Consider the following 19,199-nt stretch of genomic DNA (forward strand, 5'->3'; position numbering starts at 1 on the left):
TATTTATTTATTTATTTGTATTGTGAAAATGCTAAGAATTTTTTCTTAAAAAGCGTCGTTTGATTAGCTGACATTGCTTGACGACATTCTTGTTTGACAATATTGGGCAAGGATGAAATAATAATAATAATAATAATAATAATAATAATAATTGTAATAATTAAACATTAAAGCATTAAATAAATAAACATTAAATCTTAAAACATTAAAGAATATCACAAAAAAATCAAGGTATATTAAAAAAAAAAAAAAAAAAAAAAAAAAGTTTCATTTTAAGTTCTAATCTAATGTGCTTCGACGTGATCTCACGAGCCTTTTATTTTGAAATGAGCGCTCGCTCCCGCTGCTGTCGCAGTGCACGGCAGTGATGACGCGCCGCCGCTGTCATAGAGCTCCAGTCCAGCGATCAGGGAAGAAGAAGCTGAAACTCATCTCGACGGAACTAAAATAGCACGGTACATACATTCCTTTATTATCTTTTTACCCTCCAGAGAGACTGAGAACATCTGCCACACATTAAATAAAGCGCTGCTTTCATTAGACTGTTGAAATGATTAATTATTAATGTTTACCATCAGGCAGCTGGAGAATATTTTAGGATGTTTTGGGGTGATTCCAATGCACTAGTCACCTTCATAAAGGTTTAGACATATAATTGAGTGTTTTTGATAACCACGAACCAAATCTGGCATATTTTCTTAGTTTGTCCAGCTGGAAATGCAACCTGTCCTCTCTCCCTGCCACTACATCACATGCATACTATATTCGTATATCTCAAATATTACAGGTATAATAACCTGTTGTTCTTCACTTGTTAATTTCCTTTAGGTTTTCTAAGTTCTGAGAACTAGCATTGTTTGTTTACAAACATTTTCCATGTAATGTGTTGTTTATTGTTTTGCCTGCGTGATAATATTGAAATACACTCTATCATATTCTACTATTACATATACACTGTGTATGTTTTATGTATTACTTTTATGTCAAATTTCTGATAGTTAATTTGAAAAAGAACAGTTCATACAATAATCAGACTCCTTAAGACAATTAATTTGTGTGTTTTTTTTTCCATACACATCTTATAATTAATGGAAGCTTGTTTCTGCTATGGGATAAAAAAATAAATGTTATTGCAACTTTTTATCTCACAATTGTGAGATAAACTCAGAACTGTAAGAAAGTAAGTCAGAATTCTAAGTTAATTGCACTTTTTTATATTATTTATGTATTTATGCAATTGTCAGTTGAAAATTTGCAGTTGCCTTTTTTATTTTTTCATCTCATGGCGGAAATAAGTTTCCATAAATATTAATACCGAAGGGGATCAGAGGTTAGTTCAAACAAAGTATGATGTACTTAGAAATTGATGTTTAAGTAAAGGTTTAGACTGTGTACTAAACACTATAACTGCCAATTTAGCATCTAGATCAAATAACTTCTGTAAAGAGAGCATATAATGAGGGTGTGACCTTGAATGCGACGCTTTTGTTGATGAATTTCCGTCTGTACTTCTCTTTATCAGGTCACTGCGATACTGTCAGTACTTCTTCATAGCTGTTATGGATGCCATCTGCTGGTTCTGCTGATCTGCTGCTCTTCTCGAAGTCCGGCAGGCCATGGGCCCAACCAGTTTGCATCTGCAGTATGAGCCTCCGAACCATCGGGGGCGCTGTGCTCAGCTCCCTGGGCCCTAGTCTGGCAGCTCAGGCTGGAGGAGCCATCTCTTTTAGACCCATACCCTCCTTGCTTCAGACCATGGTACCTGCTGGTTACACCGCGCTGCAGGAGGAACGGCTGGCCATGGTGGACCTCGGCATGCCTAAGCCTGATTCCCTCAAGAACGGGTTCCAGCGCGAGCCCCGCCGCCACTCAGACCGCAGCAGCAGAACATCCATCAGCCTGTCTGATCCCGGAGATGGACACTATGTGGAGACTGAGCCTATGCTGCCTGATGGCAGGCTTTCAGGAGAAGAGGCAGACGAGGAAGAGGAGAGCGAGGCGGAAGGGCAGCAGCAAGCAACTAGAAATATGCCCAAAGAGTCGCCCCTTGCCATGGCATTACAGATACTGGTACCCTTCCTGCTAGCTGGGTTCGGGACGGTTTCAGCTGGGGTGGTACTGGATATAGTACAGGTGAGATTTTCTAAACCTCACAGGGAGCATTTTTTCATCTTTACGTTGTTCCAAACCTGTTTGACTTTCTCTCTTTTGTGGAACTCAAAAGAAGGTATTTTGAAGATGTTTTTGTCCGTATAATGAAAGTCAGTGGGGTCCAAAATCACACTGGACCCCATCGACATTCATTTTCTGAACAAAAAACACTGAAGCAGTTTTCAAAATATCTTATTTCGTGTTTCACAAAAGGGATGGACTGACCCTTTAAGTATTAAACGTTGACGTGATCGGACTTACAATTTTAGCCCGGCAGATAATAAAACTGGATAAAAAATAAAAAAAAAACAGTCCAGTGGTTCTCAACCTTCTTGACTTCAATATTTGAGGATAACATTTGAAGCTCTCCTATATAAACTGATATGTACCTCTGTTACTTCTGTTGTTATAAAAATAAATAAATAAAAAATACTATATCAGTTTAATGTTGATCTTATATGTTTTTATTTTTGGAATTAATTTAATAAAAAAATCTATTTATTTATTTTTACATTATAAGTAAGATTATGTTAAAATGTTATGTTAACAATTTAAATAATTTAAGATTTTTTGGGACCCCACTGGAAGTTTGTTGAGGCCCCAGAGTGGGCCCCGGTCCACTGGTTGAGAACCACCACATAGACCTAATGGAAATCTCTCTCCTCTTTTTCTTCAGCATTGGGAAGCATTTAAAAACATTACGGAGATCTTCATCCTTGTTCCGGCTCTTTTGGGTTTGAAAGGAAACCTAGAGATGACCCTTGCTTCCAGACTTTCCACAGCGGTTGGTATCCTAACTAACAGCTGTTTGCACATAATTGCACCTTGCTTTAGTTTACACTGGGTGTGCCTGTAATTTGATTAGAAGTGACTTTCAACTCTCATAAGACGTACTCCGTTGCCGCTTAAGTGCTTCATGATGAGATCTTGGCCCGCTTTGGGCATGCTCTCACCTGTCAGGACCTGACGAATCATGCTAGTGCCCGTCTTCACAGACTAGGGCTGGTAGTAAAAAGCATATGTCAGTGATAGACTGACTAGATAGTCTGTTATTATGGTTCTGACTCCATAGGTATTTCCAACCCCCAAACACACACATAGGTTTTCAAGACGACATGTAATCAGCATCTTTACTATCTTAATAACTGTGACTGGTCTTACTGTGCACATTATTTATATTTTAAAGAATGAAAAATAATGTATTATAATCTTTTATCAAAGTGTAGTAACTTCGTCCATTTCAGAAACATATCTTCTGCTGATGTAACCAGTAATATCATAACAGCTCTTCAACCACAATGACAGAACATTTTGTCAGCCATATATACACTTTCACAAAAAAAAAAAAAAAACAAAACAAAAAACACAATTTTATTTTACATTTAAATTAAACGTTTCTGTAGTTAAAGACTCAGGTGTGTTTATACCTGAGTCTTTAACTGCAGAAATATGTAAATGCACAATAACATAAAAGTGTAGTTTACGTAAGCTAGTTTAGTAACAGATTCTGTCCCACTCTCCTCTCCTGACCTTTCCTCTGGGCGCTGGAGTCTCTACCGACTGTGATTTTATTTTTTTGGTAGCTAGTGTTTTTTTTTTTCCTCAGTCCGGGATTTTAGAGCTCAGAGGGGTTTCAGCTCATGCCGTTTAGCATCTAGTGTTCTCATGGCAAATCTGTCGTCCCCCCTCGAGGTGAATGAATAAACAAACCCTGGCGATGTGGGCCGAGCAGAGGAGAGGGGCGAAAGTACAAGCCTTCTGTTCACCCTCATGCAGCTGGGGGAAAAAAAAGAAAAACACACACTGAGTTTATTGCCCTCAGACGGCTCTCTCCTACACGCTGCTCTTTCACATTTACATTTGTTTCCTGTATTTTCTTAAGCACACACACTTGCGCACACACACTGGCTCATCAGTTGTGGAATCGGCCATCTTGTTACTCTGTGGGCAGAGATCCATTCCAAACAAGAAATATTATCTTTTCCTCAGATGGTGGTTTTCTTTTCATTGTAAAATATCCAATACCAAATCCCAGCACTTGGATGTAATTTGGTCACATACTAAAATCAAAATATTAAAAAAAAACATTATTTTTTTAATAATATTTTAAGCCTCTTTTTAGGGCCATTAAGATTTTCTTTATTGTTATGCTTTTTTCTTATCTTTTTTTTTTATTAATATAAATTAAATTATTAATATAAATTAATGTAATTAATAACATTAAATTCAGTACATCTGATATTACAATGATCAATGTTACGATTTAAGTTTTATTAAGTTACTTTTATTTTGGGGTGAACATGTATTTATCATTTATCAATGCTTTGTCAACTTTTTACCTTTGCTGTCCAGTTAGGAAGTGCTAGAAAATGTTCATTAAACATATGTCACATTTTAGTGGCGACAGTACAGGTGACTGAATGCAATAGTGATTTAAAAAACCTGTTCATCAATTCTGTTGTCTTTAGGTGAATGTGGGGAAAATGGACTCACCCATAGAAAAGTGGAATCTTATTATTGGGAATTTGGCGCTGAAACAGGTAAGAGCTTTCAGGAGGCTTTCATGTACAATACAGACGCTAAACAAGCAAACGCCATCAGAAACGCAGTCAATTTAAATATGCTCACAATGGTTACTTTGCATCAGGGTTTTTACCTGGAAAAGGAACAGAGACCTTATCAAGACGATGGGTTTCCATATTTGCATGGACAAGAAAATAATAGTAAATTATAAAACAAAGACAAAGTGAAGTGTCTATATAAGTGTATAAATAATAAGTAATTAAAGTGATAAACCTCTTAAGCACTGGGGTTATTTAGGGGGTTTCCGCCTGGATATGGCATACCCAAATTTAAATGTTTACCCTACACACACACAGTGGAGGAAATGAAAAAAAATGGTGTCATTGTATAGAAATTGAAATACAAAATCAGATTGTAATTCTTCATGAATAACATTATATATGTTTCAAATATTAAAATAAAGACAAAATAAAAATAAATATAATTTAATTTAGTCTATAAATATAATATTTAAATATTATTTATTTTATATATAACATTTTTATATAATATTTGTCATTTTTTGTTTATTTTATTTTTTTTAAATAATAGAAAATAAAAATAAAGATGAAATAATTAACAATTAAATTTAAATAATTTCAGTTCATTAATTTAATAAAATAGAATTTATATATATATATATATATATATATATAGTATATATATATATATATATATATATATCTATATATATATTATATATATATAATATTATTATTATTATTATTTTATTTTTTTAAATAAATGAAACCCATTGTTACCTCTGCCTGTCTCTCTTTCTCAGGTGCAGGCCACAGTAATAGGGTTCCTGGCAGCAGTAGCGGCAGTTATATTGGGTTGGATTCCTGAGGGAAAGTTCCAGATCGGTCACGCCGTGTTGCTGTGTTCCAGTAGTGTTGCTACAGCTTTCATAGCATCTCTGCTGCAGGGTCTGTACTACAGATTAACCTCTAATGCTCTTATATGTAGCTACTAAAGCGGCTCTTTTCACAACAAATAATGGCCACCTTGTTATATCGCAATCCGATATTAGTCATGTTTGTTATTAGTAACATTTCACATTATGAATGTCCAGTTCCAAGTGAGTGGGGTAAACACTGTCTCATGCGTGTCCTCTCTCAGGTATTATAATGGTGGGAGTGATTGTGGGCTCTAAGAAGACAGGCATCAACCCTGATAATGTAGCTACGCCCATCGCCGCCAGTTTTGGTGACCTCATCACCCTGGCCATCCTGGCATGGATCAGCCAGGGCCTCTACAACTGCCTAGGTGAGTAGATGAGAAATGTGTGTGGGTGAAATGGGCTTTGTTCTAAACCCTAGTGAGCTGCCTACCTAAAAAGTACATTATGGACAGTGTTTGACAACCTCAAATGAGTCAGGTTAGCCAGCTATGTAGAGAGCAGACAGCGAGGCAGCTCACTAGGAATTGTAAAAGAGCCAGAAAGAGATTTATTTTTTGCCCCGAATAGATAGTAGGTCAGAATTTGATACATTAGTAGTGGTTTCTCTCAGATCAGACATGCTTTCAGTTTTCTACCACAAGAGGGCGCAAGAATCCGTCACTTTAGACTCCAGCCTTGAGTGAATTACATTTAGATACATTTGTCATAAAGCTGTCTAAAGAATATTATGTGAAAATTTTTACATTTCAGTCTTTTATTTGTCATGTTGAAGTGTGATCAGTTATATATCTTAAACGTAGCAGCACATTTCACACTCTATTGCAGGTGTCAGCAGATGTGAGGTGTGTAAGTTATAGTTTATGGGGCAGTGGGGTTGATATGTTTTATGGGTAGGGTCACGCTGCTAATGAGTCTGGCTCTGACAATGAGAGTGTTGTGACACAGTGCATGACCTCGCTGGGTCTATGTATCCACATTCTCATGAAATACACACACACAGGGCCCACTGTCTCTCTCTCTCCCTTTCTTTCTCTCTCTCTCTCTGTATATGTGTGTGTGTGTGTGTGTGTGTTTATATTAATCAGTATATATATATATATATATATATATATATATATATTTATATGTACTATATCATTGTATATAATACAGTATATAATAAGTAATTATTTATATTTATTTCTTTTAATGATATAAAACATTTCTAAATATTGTATATTATTATGTTTGTATAATAGTTGTGGAACTAGAACTTTGTCAATGCTTGTCAGCTTTCATTTACACTGTAAAGCTTAATGAAACAATCAAGGATCAGTTCATTCATGAGCTTTTTTTAAATATTGATGATCGCTTTAATTTGGTTTTCAACTTGCTTCTTTATGTTTGTGGTGACTTTTTCAATCATTTGGCCCTCACAGGCATAGCCAAATAACCAGTGTCTCTCTCACACACAAACACTACATCTAAAAAGTGTGAAAGTCACATGTGGGACGTCCTGTGCAGCGTTCTGGAGTGTTTGTGCTGCGTTTAATGAGGCTTCAGTCCATGATGACTCAGTGTGATAAGCCCCAGACTAGTCCAGACTGAGTGCCGCGCTCCTTTTTTAGTCTTTCCTTTTCTGAGAGAGGTGAAGTGAGGTGAGGGCAAGGCAAATAGCACCACCGTGCCACGCCAAAACCATATCAGCCATGCCAACCAGCCAAAAAGAGAGGCTTCTGCCATCATAAGTGCACACCGCTGACCTGTCAGGCCCATCTCACACTAAATATAGTCACACAGATGTTGCCTCTATGTTTGGGATTTAAAGATTTAGGCTGTTCAATGTGTAATGAAGAGTATTTAGCAAATACGCATTGCTGTCTGCATCAAAAGATTTGATTTGTTTTTTAAGAAGATCATTTTTTTCCTCAATCTGCTTAAATCCAATTAGAGCCAGTCAGTACTACATTTACACAGCAGCAGAATATGATTGTCAGTCCTGATCGGGGCGCCACATTCATATTAACATGAATGTTTTTGAGCGATGCCGCAAAACAAATTGGGAAACAAATCATCAGTCATAGGATTTGAATTGATTTGAAAAAGAAGAATGTGCTACATAAAAATGAATCAAATTTAAGCAACTATGGAAATGTTTGAGACAAAATAGAGAGGAAACTTATCAAGCAAATAAAAACCGTAATAAAGTTATTGTTGTATTCACAGTGTTACTTAGTTTTGTATTGCCAGCAAAATCATTGTGAATAAATTTCAAATGAATATTCAAAATATTCCCCAACCCCACATAGAAGTCATAACCAAATTATGAGTGTGAGTTCCATTTCGTTCTATTTGAATGAAACTGCAGCTGACAACATGATTTCTGTCATCAACAAGATGTCAGTCATGGTTATTTTTTCCTGTCAGTCTCCCATTATGGCTGTCAATCCCTCTCAAGTTTTGAAAAATGGGTTATAGTGTGGTCAGAGTTTTTCACTACTGTCTCTTATGTTAAAATTACAATAAAAGCAGTAAACCTTTGAAATATTATCACAACTTAAAATAAGTCTTTTCTATTTTATTATATTTTAAAATGTAATTTATTCCTGTGTTTGGCAGTGCTGAATTTTCAGCATCATTACTCCAGTCTTCAGTGTCACATGATCCTTCAGAAATCATATGCTGAATTGTGCTAAGCAACATTTTTTTATTATCAGTGTTGAAAACAGTTTCTGCTTAGTGTTTTTGTGGAAAACATAATAGGATTCTTTGAATAGAAAGTTCAAAAGAACAGAATTTCTTTAAAATATTAATATTTTGTCACAATTTAAATTTTACAGTCACTTTTGATCAATTTAATGCATCTTTGCTGAACAAAAGTATTTATTTCTTTCAAAAAGAAGAACATTTTAATGACCTCAAACTTTTAGAGATGGTATTGTATAATGTTTTTGGCCACAGAACTAAGAGCATGAAAGCAGCTGAAGTGTCCCAAAATGCCACTTTAGAATAATTATCAAATGATGAAAAGTGATTTCTTTTTTTACAGAAGTATTTTACTATAAATACAGAATCTGTATTCACTGGGATGTTCCTCTGTCTATTTTATCAGACTCTCACCCGTATGTGTCGTCTCTGGTGTGTGCCTTCTTCATGTGTCTCACTCCGCTGTGGATGGTCATCTCCTCCAAACACCCTGCCAGCCGTCAGCTGCTGTACTCGGGCTGGGAGCCCGTTATCACTGCCATGTTCATCAGCAGGTGTGATACACACATACACACACACCTCACACACCTGGCCATGAATTTGCACACATACTGAAAAAGCATGTGGAGCTTCATTTGCCCCTCTATCTCAATAACATTTTTCCCTGTTTCAGTATTGGAGGACTCATCCTTGACAAAACTGTATCTGATCCCAACCTGGCTGGGATTGTGGTTTACACGCCTGTTATCAATGGTGAGATATGTTATTATATACAAACATATTCTATAGAGCTTGCACTGTTTGTCTTCCTTTGAAACCTGCAGATAGTACAGCACTTGTCAATACTGGAGGATAATTCTTGACGTTTTGGTCAATACTTTGCATAATAGGTCAAACCACTTCAATATCTCAATTTTTACTTGTCTTACTTGTGTCTTGTCTTTTGAAAGGTTTACGTTTTTAAAACCTTAATTTGTAGACCTTTATTCTTAACGCTCCCATGTCCACAGCACACATTGGCGCTCTCAGCTGATATTTCAGTCCCCTTTTAGACTTTAATTACCTCTGAGAAACATCTCTGTAATAACCACCCTCATTTAAAGTCACGCAAGAATCCTTATGGCAGATATAGCCACTTTTGTGATTTTAATGAACGGTTCCGTATTGAGAAAAGGCCAAAGGATGGAATATAGCTGAAATAGAGTTGGAAGAGATTTAGCTGTAGGGTGAAGTCATTAATTGCGGTAGTTGGGTTTCACGTGGTAACAGGAGAGGAAGCCAGGACCGTGTTACCTCCACAAAGAGCCATACGATTTTTAATTAAAGCACACTAATGAGAGACATTTACGCTGTCTGCAGTCTGTCTGTGTTCTCCCGCCAAGACCACCAAACAGCTGTTTGAATCTCTGCGTGCATGTGTCTGTGAAAGAAGACGGAAGTTTATATCAGAATATCTCAAAATCAAAGGTCTTATTCTTAGTTCTAAGAGAGAAGAAGGAGTTACTTAGGGACTCAAAACTAAAGGAAATAGTGAAATAGGATGAGTAGCAGAGGCTTTTATGGTTTGTCTGCCCAATCAGGAAGTGAGTCAAGGAAGGTTATTTAAATGATTGCAACATACACATGCTCATGTGCCACTTAGGTACTGGAAAATAGTTTGTGTTGTACATAAATAGAGCAAAGTCAGGCTTATCTTATCATCCCCAGTATAAGGATAGGTTAGTGGCTGAATGGTTGCCCAACAAGCAATTAGTGTGATTTATTTAGATTTTTTTGTACACCTTTTTTTAGTATAAAGGTTTTTAGTGGCACTGCTTTAATTAGCGTGCTATTCTTTATCCGTAAAACATATATGATATTTCTCTCTCAGAAAAGTTGCATCTTTAAATTCATCCCAATTTATAACTACAGCATCTAAAGACCTATACATGACAGACCTTTTTGCCTATTACACTGCATCTGATGCTATTTTTGAGTTAAAAGTAGTTCATGTTTACAAAATAATGTTTACAAAAATTATACTGGGCTTATTATGAACAGTTTAAAAAAGTCATTTTGCACATATCAACCAAAAAAGTGTACATACCGAAAACCAAATGGGCCCATACTAGAGCCCTGCTGCACACCCAGCCAAAATCTCATCAGCTGGCATCTCTCCAGGACTGCCACAGTGATGTGTCACAGTGTGGCGTAATGGTAACCTCTGCATTAAACATAAACACAACCTTGTTGGGTCCAATTGTGCAGAAGCCTGAGCTGTGCTAAAAGATAATCATTCTCCCTCAAGTCTGCTCTTTAACGATGGGAAATGTTATTGCCATTGTGGGCATGAATGCACTGCTGTATGTGAGAAATAGATTTGCTGTGTCTTATTGCAATTCAGATAACTGATTTTCTGTTTGGCTGTAAACTGAAGGTTAAAATACATTTAAAAATACATTTTTTAATAATGTTCATTCGTCTTGACTGTCCACTTGCTTGTTTTTCCTGGAGTGGAACAGCTTTTTAAAGCAATTCCCAAATCCCCAACAGTTGGTTGATGGATTTGACAGTGTCTTCCTTCACTAAAATGTCACAAAAAATTCACTAAAATCTTTTCTGCTATTTTCTTTTCAGTCAAAGTGTTTTGTTTTGTTCTGTTCTATTTTGTTTTGTTGCATTGTTTAATGTAAGAATCTATTATGTTTTTTTATTTTTTTCAGTTTAGGTCTACTGTTCTATATTGTTTGGTTCTGCTTTATTTAATTCAGTTCAGTACTATTTTTATTTCTGTTTTATAATATTCTATTAATCTAGATTCATTCTTTGTGTTGTTTGGTTCTGTCTCTGCTCTCTTCTATCTATTCTGTGCAATTATAGTTTCTGCAGTTGTATTTTGTGCTGTTTTTTTCTGTTTGATTTCGTTTTGTTCTGTTTACAAATATCCATTTTATTTGATTCTATTTTATTCCATTCTGTTTTGTGCTATTTCAAAACAGAGGTTTTAGCTCAGCAGAGTGACAAACCAGATGGTGTAAAAAGAGGAGAGAATGTGTATGTTCAGTCAGTCTCTATATTGTTCATTCTGTTCTGTTGTCTGTTTCCTGTCTCTCTCTCTCTCTCTCTCTCTCTCTCTCTCTCTCTCTCTCTCTCTCAATTGCTTGTCTTCTCCCAGAACCGCTGGGCGTGACATATCGTTACTGCGGCTCTGGACACCACTCTACTTTACTCGGGAGAAAGAGAGAGAGAGAGAGGGGAAGGGCTGTGCGTGTTAGTGTGAGAGAAAGAAAGAGAGAGATAAGGAGGCAGGGGACAAAAGCAGAGTTAGTACTGGTGACTCATGGCTGCCAGTCTGACAGTGAAAAAAATTAAGCCTGTATTCATGGATTTCACTGCAGAAGCTTCACTTGCATCAGAGTTATTCAGAGGTTTACTTTAAGTCTTAAACGTGTTAGAAACAGGCATACTGCTTTTTTTCTCCGCATTTTTCATTCAGTTTTTATCCTTGTTCTCTCAGTATATATTTGTCTGATGTGTGTATTATTATATTTTAGGTATTGGAGGAAACCTGGTAGCCATCCAGTCCAGTCGGATATCTACCTACCTGCACTTCCACAGCACCCCTGGAGAGGTTCCTGAGGAGGCCAAGGGTTGCTACTACCCCTGCCGTACCTTCTGTGGCACAGGTAACCCCAACCACTGCCCTAATGTGCTTCAAATTACACCATCATGTGCCCTTATTGTGAAATATAGTGAAATATAGCCACATTTGACCCTGTGGACTTTTAGAAATTAAACTCTTTAAGTACACTTGCTAGTTTATTTCATTTGTCCATGAACAATATCCAACAGTAAATATTCTGAATGAACAAATATCGTTTCCACTACATATCAATTTACCATTCATTCCATGGTGGAAATGAAATTCCGAAACATTTTTGGAATAAAATGACTCGTATGTACATTTTTAAAAATCTCTTGTGTAATTTTAAATCCTCATAACATCCTATAAGGCCTACAGATTAAGACTGTGCGATATTGAAGAAAAATGCGATATGTGATAACTCATTAAATAATGCGATATTCGATATGCGATACGTTAATGCTATAAGTGCCACATACTCAGATGAAACAGTTTTACTCAGCTGTTGCTGAGTCAGTTCTGAGAATTTCTAAAACTATCTTGTGTCATATATATGTGGTTATTTGTATGTATGTATGCATCAAGAGCTCCTGTAAAACCACAACAAATTCCTTGCGTTTGCGCACACTTAAATGGTGATTTTTGAAAAGTCATTCTGATTCTAATATATATAACTAGCATACATGTTTCACTTTTTGTGAGAAGAAAGCACCCCTACAACAACTTCAGAAAGTGAACGGTAGTGTTTTACTCTAGCATTACATAAAAATGTCATTTTAACATGAGTTTAGGAACTGAATAATAAAAAGGAAAAATACAACACAGTATTTACTCTAATATGCACTGATTCTTATTAAAGCTACAAAAGTTATTTAGGTGAGAGCAGTGAGTGATTTTCTCTTTGTCTTTTGTTCATGGCCCCAAAAATTGCAAGTCGTAGCCATATGCATATTGCGATATGTACATTTGTGATGTTTCGATAATTCTGTTATATTGCACAGCCCTACTACAAATTTAAGGAAAGTGATTTAATAACACTTTGAAAGCATTTGTTCTCATAGCCTGTGTTAAAGAGAGCCAGAACAAGTAACCAGTGTTTAGAGCAACATCCCTTACGAGGGCTTGCAAGTGTGTATACATTAGCTTTAATGGAGTGTGTGTAACGGTGGTTTGTGTATATCAATCCATCTCGGAGAAAAGCAGAGAACGCTTCCTATAAACAACAGAGGCAGCGGATGGCGTGTTGATGTAGGAGCTTTGATGCAGAGCTCTTTCTTAGAAAAACAAGAGGACTCTGGGGACAGAGTCCAGATGCCGAATACATGAGGGGCACAGTGCCCACTGCAAGCTTAGCAGTGCCATGTGGAAAGATGGGCATAAATCTTCCTCCTGCAAGAGCTCTGAGTGCACAGAGATGCCATACTGCGGGGGCTGACAGGATGCTAATGGAGTGAGAAGTGTAGTGCTTCTTAATGAGATGTTTACTGTATGCATATTCACTTCTAAATATAGAATAAATCAAATATGAACAGCTTCACGTGTTTCAGATGTCTTCATACTGGATGCTTTAAGATGACAGCTTTCACATAACTTAGTTGAAAACATCTCATTCAAAGCTGTTGGAAGTTCTGAAACTTGCAGGATGGTTTTATAGTGCAGCGACCTTTTATGTCGAAAGATCAGAGAACATTTGATTTCTCATTTCATGACCCCTTCAATGTCATCAATATTAGTGTTATTTAGATTTTATATATTGATATTAAAAATTGATGTAATAGGTCAGCACAGGTACTGCTGTTACTGGTCATCCCTGGTCATTTGATCTTCCTGTACACCATTGATCTGAATTTGATTCCTCTGTACACCATTGATCTGATGGAAAGGGGTCACACCTCACTTACGCCCGTCTTCATGGTTGTGTATTTAGCCGCTGCTCTTTTCCAGGTGAGCTTGACTTGTTGTCATAGTATGACAAGAATGGGGCCTTGTATCCGAGTGTCAAGACACTGACATCTTCACATGAAAGTGTGCAGGCTGTGCGGTGCAGTTATTTCCATGCTGTTTAGAGAACCTGTCATCACTATGTCTTTTTATTAAATCTGACACCTATCTGAGGCTCAGCTGTAAGCACTATTTCCTGTAGCAGTCAAAAATGTCAGCCTATAATCATAAAACCAGACACCCGTTTTATGATACCGGTCTGGGGAATCTATTTCATCTTCAGTTTAATCGCGATGAATGTGCCGCCAGCAGCCCACATGTAACAATGTTACAACATGCTTTTTTTTTCCATCATAAACCTACAAGCCTTTTAGAATCCCCCTGAATGAAGCCGTGATGATGACATTAGCGATAGCGAGCAGGTGTTATTTGTGTGTGTAGGTGGGTGTGTATGTATCTGTGAGTGTTTGGTTATTCCAAAAAGGGTGTTTTCATAAATTGTTTGGATCGCAATTAAGATCGATTACCCGCAGAGAAGCTCAGTAAGTGCATTCAGCGGCTGGCATGTTCCGAGCGTGTGGAATGTGTGGTATTTTTAGGAAGTTTGCGTGTATGTGTACATTGTACGTGAAATGCCCTCTCTAACCTAAACACACACCACCCTCACATCCACACCCCAAATCCATCACAAAAAACCCAATTAGAGAGACACAAAGAGGAGAGAGAGAGAGAGTGAGACATTCTAATGGCATTCAGTGGGGCCATTTATTGGGTTAAACTGCTGCTCAGATATTTATTTTATGTATCTTGTTTCTAAAAACAAACTTTGGTCAAATTGTATAAATTGATTGTAGTAAATTTGCACAAATTTGTGTGCACAAATACTATTTATTTAACTGTAATTGAACAAAAATATACTTAAAAAGTAAAAAAAAAAAGAATAACTTAACAATAAAATAATATATATATATATATAGAATATTTTATTATATATTTATCACAAAATGGGCAAAAAATACTATATGAAACCCTTATATGGGTAAATTATGCTTCTCAAATTTTTTATAAATGTTCACTATTATTAGTCTTCACCAGTTATAGCTTGGCTTGTTGAACATATGTCAAGTGGCCCCCTGACCTCTGACCTTTGTGAGTCTTCAAATACAAGGCATCTATAGAATTCCAGAAAAATTCTGATAGGGTCTGCATTAGAGGAAGTTATTCTAAGGTTAGATGAAGTTCCCAGTATATCGCTGTTAAGTGTTTTTGGTGATGCTGTACAGAGTGATCTGGATATTGGATATTCACATGCCTCTCCAGGGACATTTTTTCCGATGAGGCAGTAAAGACAGTGCCTCCTCCAAAAAATGAAAAAATAATCCACAATCCATAGAATCCAGCTGGTTTATGAGCTAAATCTGACACAACCTTCCTTAAGGGAACCTCAAATAGAGTTTAGGTGCTCATTATATACTCTGTCTGTAATGATTATAATTAGCTTTATATAAAACTACAGAAGTGTATACATCCTCATTTAGATAGCCAAGTAAACCTGTGTGTGTGTGTGTGTGTGTGTGTGAACTGGTACAGTATATATAGTTTATGAGGACACAAATGTGTATAATGACATGGGTACTACAGCGTAAACATGGTTTATGAGGACACTTCCTGTGTCCCCGTAAAACAAAAGGTTTAAAAAACATACAAAACAGTGTTTTATGAACTTCAAAAATTGGCAGTAATTTTATGTAAGGGGTAGGTTTAGGTGTAGGGCAATAGAAAATACAGTTTGTACAGTATAAAAACCATTACGCCCATGGAGAGTCCCCGTAAACCACAAATGCAAGTGTGTGTGTGTGTGTGTGTGTGTGTGTGTGTGTGTGTGTGTGTGTGTGTGTGTGTGTGTGTGTGTGTGTGTGTGGACAAATATGAAAGCCATGCAACATCTCTGACTGCTTTCTCTGTCTTTATGAGTGATGGAAAAGTGTTTCCGTGTGTTTGCGCAGGGTGGAACTACAAGGCTAATCTTGTGAGGCCTCAACGGCTTGTGTACATTAGCAAACCATCTATTTCCTCGGCTATTCGGAAGGCCTCCGGCATTCCCTTCCTAACAGTTTAATCATTAATTAATAGAACCCTTAACAAGAGCGATACGGAAAGAAAATGCCATGCAAAATCCCCCACGGAAAGGTCGATGTTCTGATATTCTCGCACACGGAAACACATGCAAGGTTAATTATTGAAATAATGTCACAAAACTCATCTTGCCTGGCAGGCACAATTAATAGCCTTTAAAACAGCCATTTATTTCCCGCTACCTAAATTGAAGTTTAAAATCTGCAGCAGAGAGCGAATGGCTTTTTAACCATCTCGCGCTGACCTTAATATAACAGATATGAATGAACGCCGCCCGGCCGGTTAACCAGAGCGTCAGACCTCCAAATAGAGTTTCACACCGACCTGTCAGCCTGATTAATGGGCAGGCCTCGTTTTTATTTCACTTAAATGAAAATCCTTCGCTCACACATGCACGGAAACACAGGCGAAAAGCCTTCAGGAAATGCTGCAGTCCATCTTTTTAACTTGCAGTTGAATGCAAGATGAAGATTTGAAATGTTACATCTCCATTAAGCAAACAAACTGGCATCCACTGGGACGCACTGATCCAAAAGAGCATTTTAATAGTCTGCGACGCTCAATGAAGACAAACACGGGGCTAATTTGCTGGTGTTTAATGAGCTGCGCTAGATGGAACGCCTTATGATGTTTAGATCTGAAGCCGATTTTCAAAAGAATGGGATCTTGTTTCATTTCCGAGACGAGCTTTCCAAAGAACTCCATAAACAAAGACATTGTTACTCCTGGAAAAACTCTGTCCGTCTCTTTCGGGTTTAGAGCTTCCTGTTGTGTGTGTGTGTGTGTGTGTGTGTGTGTGTGTGTGTGTGTGTGTGTGTGTGTGTGGGAAAGTTCATCCAAAGGTACAGTGGAAGGGACCGTGGTTTTGTGCTTTACGCAAGAGCTTACGCAGCTTGGCTGTCACTTTTCAATATTCAGTGCATTCTTGTGTGCGTTCTCTCTCCATCCCAGGTGTTCTTGTTGCTTTGCATAGCGGACTGGATGGTGCACTCCATGTGGAAAAGCGGGAAAGATCCGGACAGTTTCTCTATACCGTATCTGACAGCATTGGGCGACCTGTTGGGAACTGCTTTCCTGGCTCTCAGCTTCCAATTCTTGTGGGTCATCGGGGACCAGGACAGTGATGTGGGTGACTAAAAGGTCTTTCTTTGATCTTTGACCCACAGATCAAACTATTCTGTACTTGCTGTCTTCACTTATTGCCTTGAATTGCCGCTTGTCGGATCGGGCATGTGGCATAAAAACAAACTTAGCAATTCTCTGTCAGTTTGTGATTCTTCTTAAAGTGCCAGATGATTTATTAGCTGCATCGAAAGATTCAGCACTTGCAGTAAAGGATAGAAGGCGGTAAAGCTTCTCCATCATCTCAAATGGAGTAATTTCTGCTGTGTCTGACGTGGAACGGTACAAAAAGCTTCTTTAATGCTCACTTCTGCCCCCTCGGGTTTCTTTATCCGCACTAATGCAGTGGATGGACCAAATACAAACCCTAGGTGATTGTACTTAATTTATTTGTCTTTCTTTGCTTATTTACTTATGTTGCTCTTTATCATCTCTTTTGAGACTTGAGACCAGTTCCTCATGTCCAGTCGAGTCAGACCTTATTACAAGTATACACATTTTTACTCAAGCAGTGGCAGATCAATTCATATAAACCTCTGTAATGCAGTTTGGAAGTTGAAGTATGGCTTTGTATTGCTTAATAGTGTAGAATAATGAACTAATATATATATATATCAGTTTTGAGAAAAGGGAATAGACTTTCAGCTGCTCATTTAAAGAGAAGCACAATGGTCTGAGTATCGATTGGAAATGTCAAACTTTCTGTTTTGGTCTGCAACAATGTCTCTGTTTAATGGTCATGTATGCAACCAAATGAAATGGGATGAATGTGCAAAACACACTCTTATACAAGTCTTGTATAAAGTGTGTGAGCGTCTGTTAACATTTTTTTTACATTGTTACTAAGGTGCCATGAACAGCATTTTTCTATGGGGAAAAAAAGAGTTTCTACTGGTACCAATGCAGGATTCTTTGTTTTTCTTGCCATGCTTTTTTTTTGATACTCAAAATGTTTAATAAAGGTTTAATAAAAGTTTATGTCCAATATCTGTCAGTTTGATGTTTATTTTTTACATCCTTAGGACTCTTGAGGCCCTAATTCAATTCTGTTGACTGTAATTACCTGCATATGATGTCTTTCCAACTGCAGGGAGGCAGCGACACCTCCCTTATCGGTTTAGAAACCTCTTGCGCTTTTATGAGAAAGCTTTATGTACATTCAAACAGAAGGTATTTGCTTGCTGTGTGAAAACAATAAAGCGTTAACCATTAAGTGTTTTTATTTGATTCCAAAGAGCTCTGCCAAAAAAATACATCAGGCACTTCATGGTGTGCTCCTAAAATTTGCACTTTACTCCACCTGTCAGCAGTTTTGTCAAACTGAGCAGTTAAATCTCATTAGCCAAGCTCAGAAATTATGTTTTGTAATCTGATTTGCAGTTTCGTGGCCTGCTATTATTTCATTCACCGATTAAAATGGCCTCTGTGGGTAGATATTTATTTAATTACCTTTTGCACAGCTCATTATTGGCTATTAAATGCGACAAGAGTACAAACACTTTCCAGATGTCACTTATCCCTCAACGTTTTTGACATGTCTAGTATATTATTGTCGGCAGTCTAAAACAAAAGGCTTCTGTGTGAGTGTTTGGGAGTCTAGACTGGCCATGTTAATGATGGTGGTTGAACTCTCCTGTCTTCAGGGTTTAATGGGGTTATTTGTGCGGTGTGGTGGATTGGGGGCCCTGAAATCTGAGCCTGCTCATAAACGGCCCCCAAATCGAGCCAGAGGGACCATGCTGTTGCATATTAGCACTCTATTAAAGCAGACCCAATCCCCCAATGCAGCCCACAGCCTCTGTACCGTGATCCCTCAAGTTCACCACTAACAACAAACAGGTCATCAAGCCAATTTACTGCTCTTGTGAAGCTAATCAGAGCATGGCTTTCAAAACTAGCATTGATTTTTGTGGGTTTTTGTTGTTTCCAGCTGGAAAATTCAAGGTTTTACATGGTCTCTAGTTGGGCCAAGCTGGTATGAATAGAATATTTGCTTGACAACTAAATGGTGGACCTGGTAGACCATCTTGGTCAAGCTGGTAAGATCTGGTAGACCACATTGGACTAGCAAAAGCC

At 37.5% G+C, this 19,199-nt stretch overlaps 1 protein-coding gene across 1 annotated transcript; it reads left to right on the forward strand.

Moving 5' to 3' along the window:
• Window positions 1-304: 304 nt before the first annotated feature.
• On the forward strand, window positions 305-18,336 carry LOC109055988 (solute carrier family 41 member 2-like). Its single transcript, XM_042738983.1, has 11 exons — window positions 305-455; window positions 1,523-2,133; window positions 2,828-2,935; window positions 4,620-4,691; window positions 5,498-5,642; window positions 5,836-5,982; window positions 8,709-8,856; window positions 8,976-9,055; window positions 11,836-11,973; window positions 13,699-13,868; window positions 16,953-18,336. Exons 2-11 carry the CDS (start codon window positions 1,564-1,566, stop codon window positions 17,136-17,138), a joined length of 1,764 nt encoding a protein of 587 aa, XP_042594917.1. The 5' UTR covers window positions 305-455; window positions 1,523-1,563; the 3' UTR covers window positions 17,139-18,336.
• The last annotated feature ends 863 nt before the right edge of the window (window positions 18,337-19,199 follow it).

The sequence above is a fragment of the Cyprinus carpio genome, chromosome A4, assembly GCF_018340385.1.
Source record: "Cyprinus carpio isolate SPL01 chromosome A4, ASM1834038v1, whole genome shotgun sequence".
In the NCBI taxonomy this organism is placed as follows: domain Eukaryota; kingdom Metazoa; phylum Chordata; class Actinopteri; order Cypriniformes; family Cyprinidae; genus Cyprinus; species Cyprinus carpio.

Excerpts from the sequence above, each read along its gene's own strand:
- LOC109055988 (XM_042738983.1), top strand. The coding sequence starts at position 1,564 with ATGCCATCTGCTGGTTCTGCTGATCTGCTGCTCTTCTCGAAGTCCGGC. Across the intron at positions 2,134-2,827 it reads TGGTACTGGATATAGTACAG|CATTGGGAAGCATTTAAAAA; the intron begins GTGAGATTTTCT and ends CTTTTTCTTCAG. Across the intron at positions 11,974-13,698 it reads CTTCTGTGGCACAGGTAACC|ATAGGTCAGCACAGGTACTG; the intron begins CCAACCACTGCC and ends AAAATTGATGTA.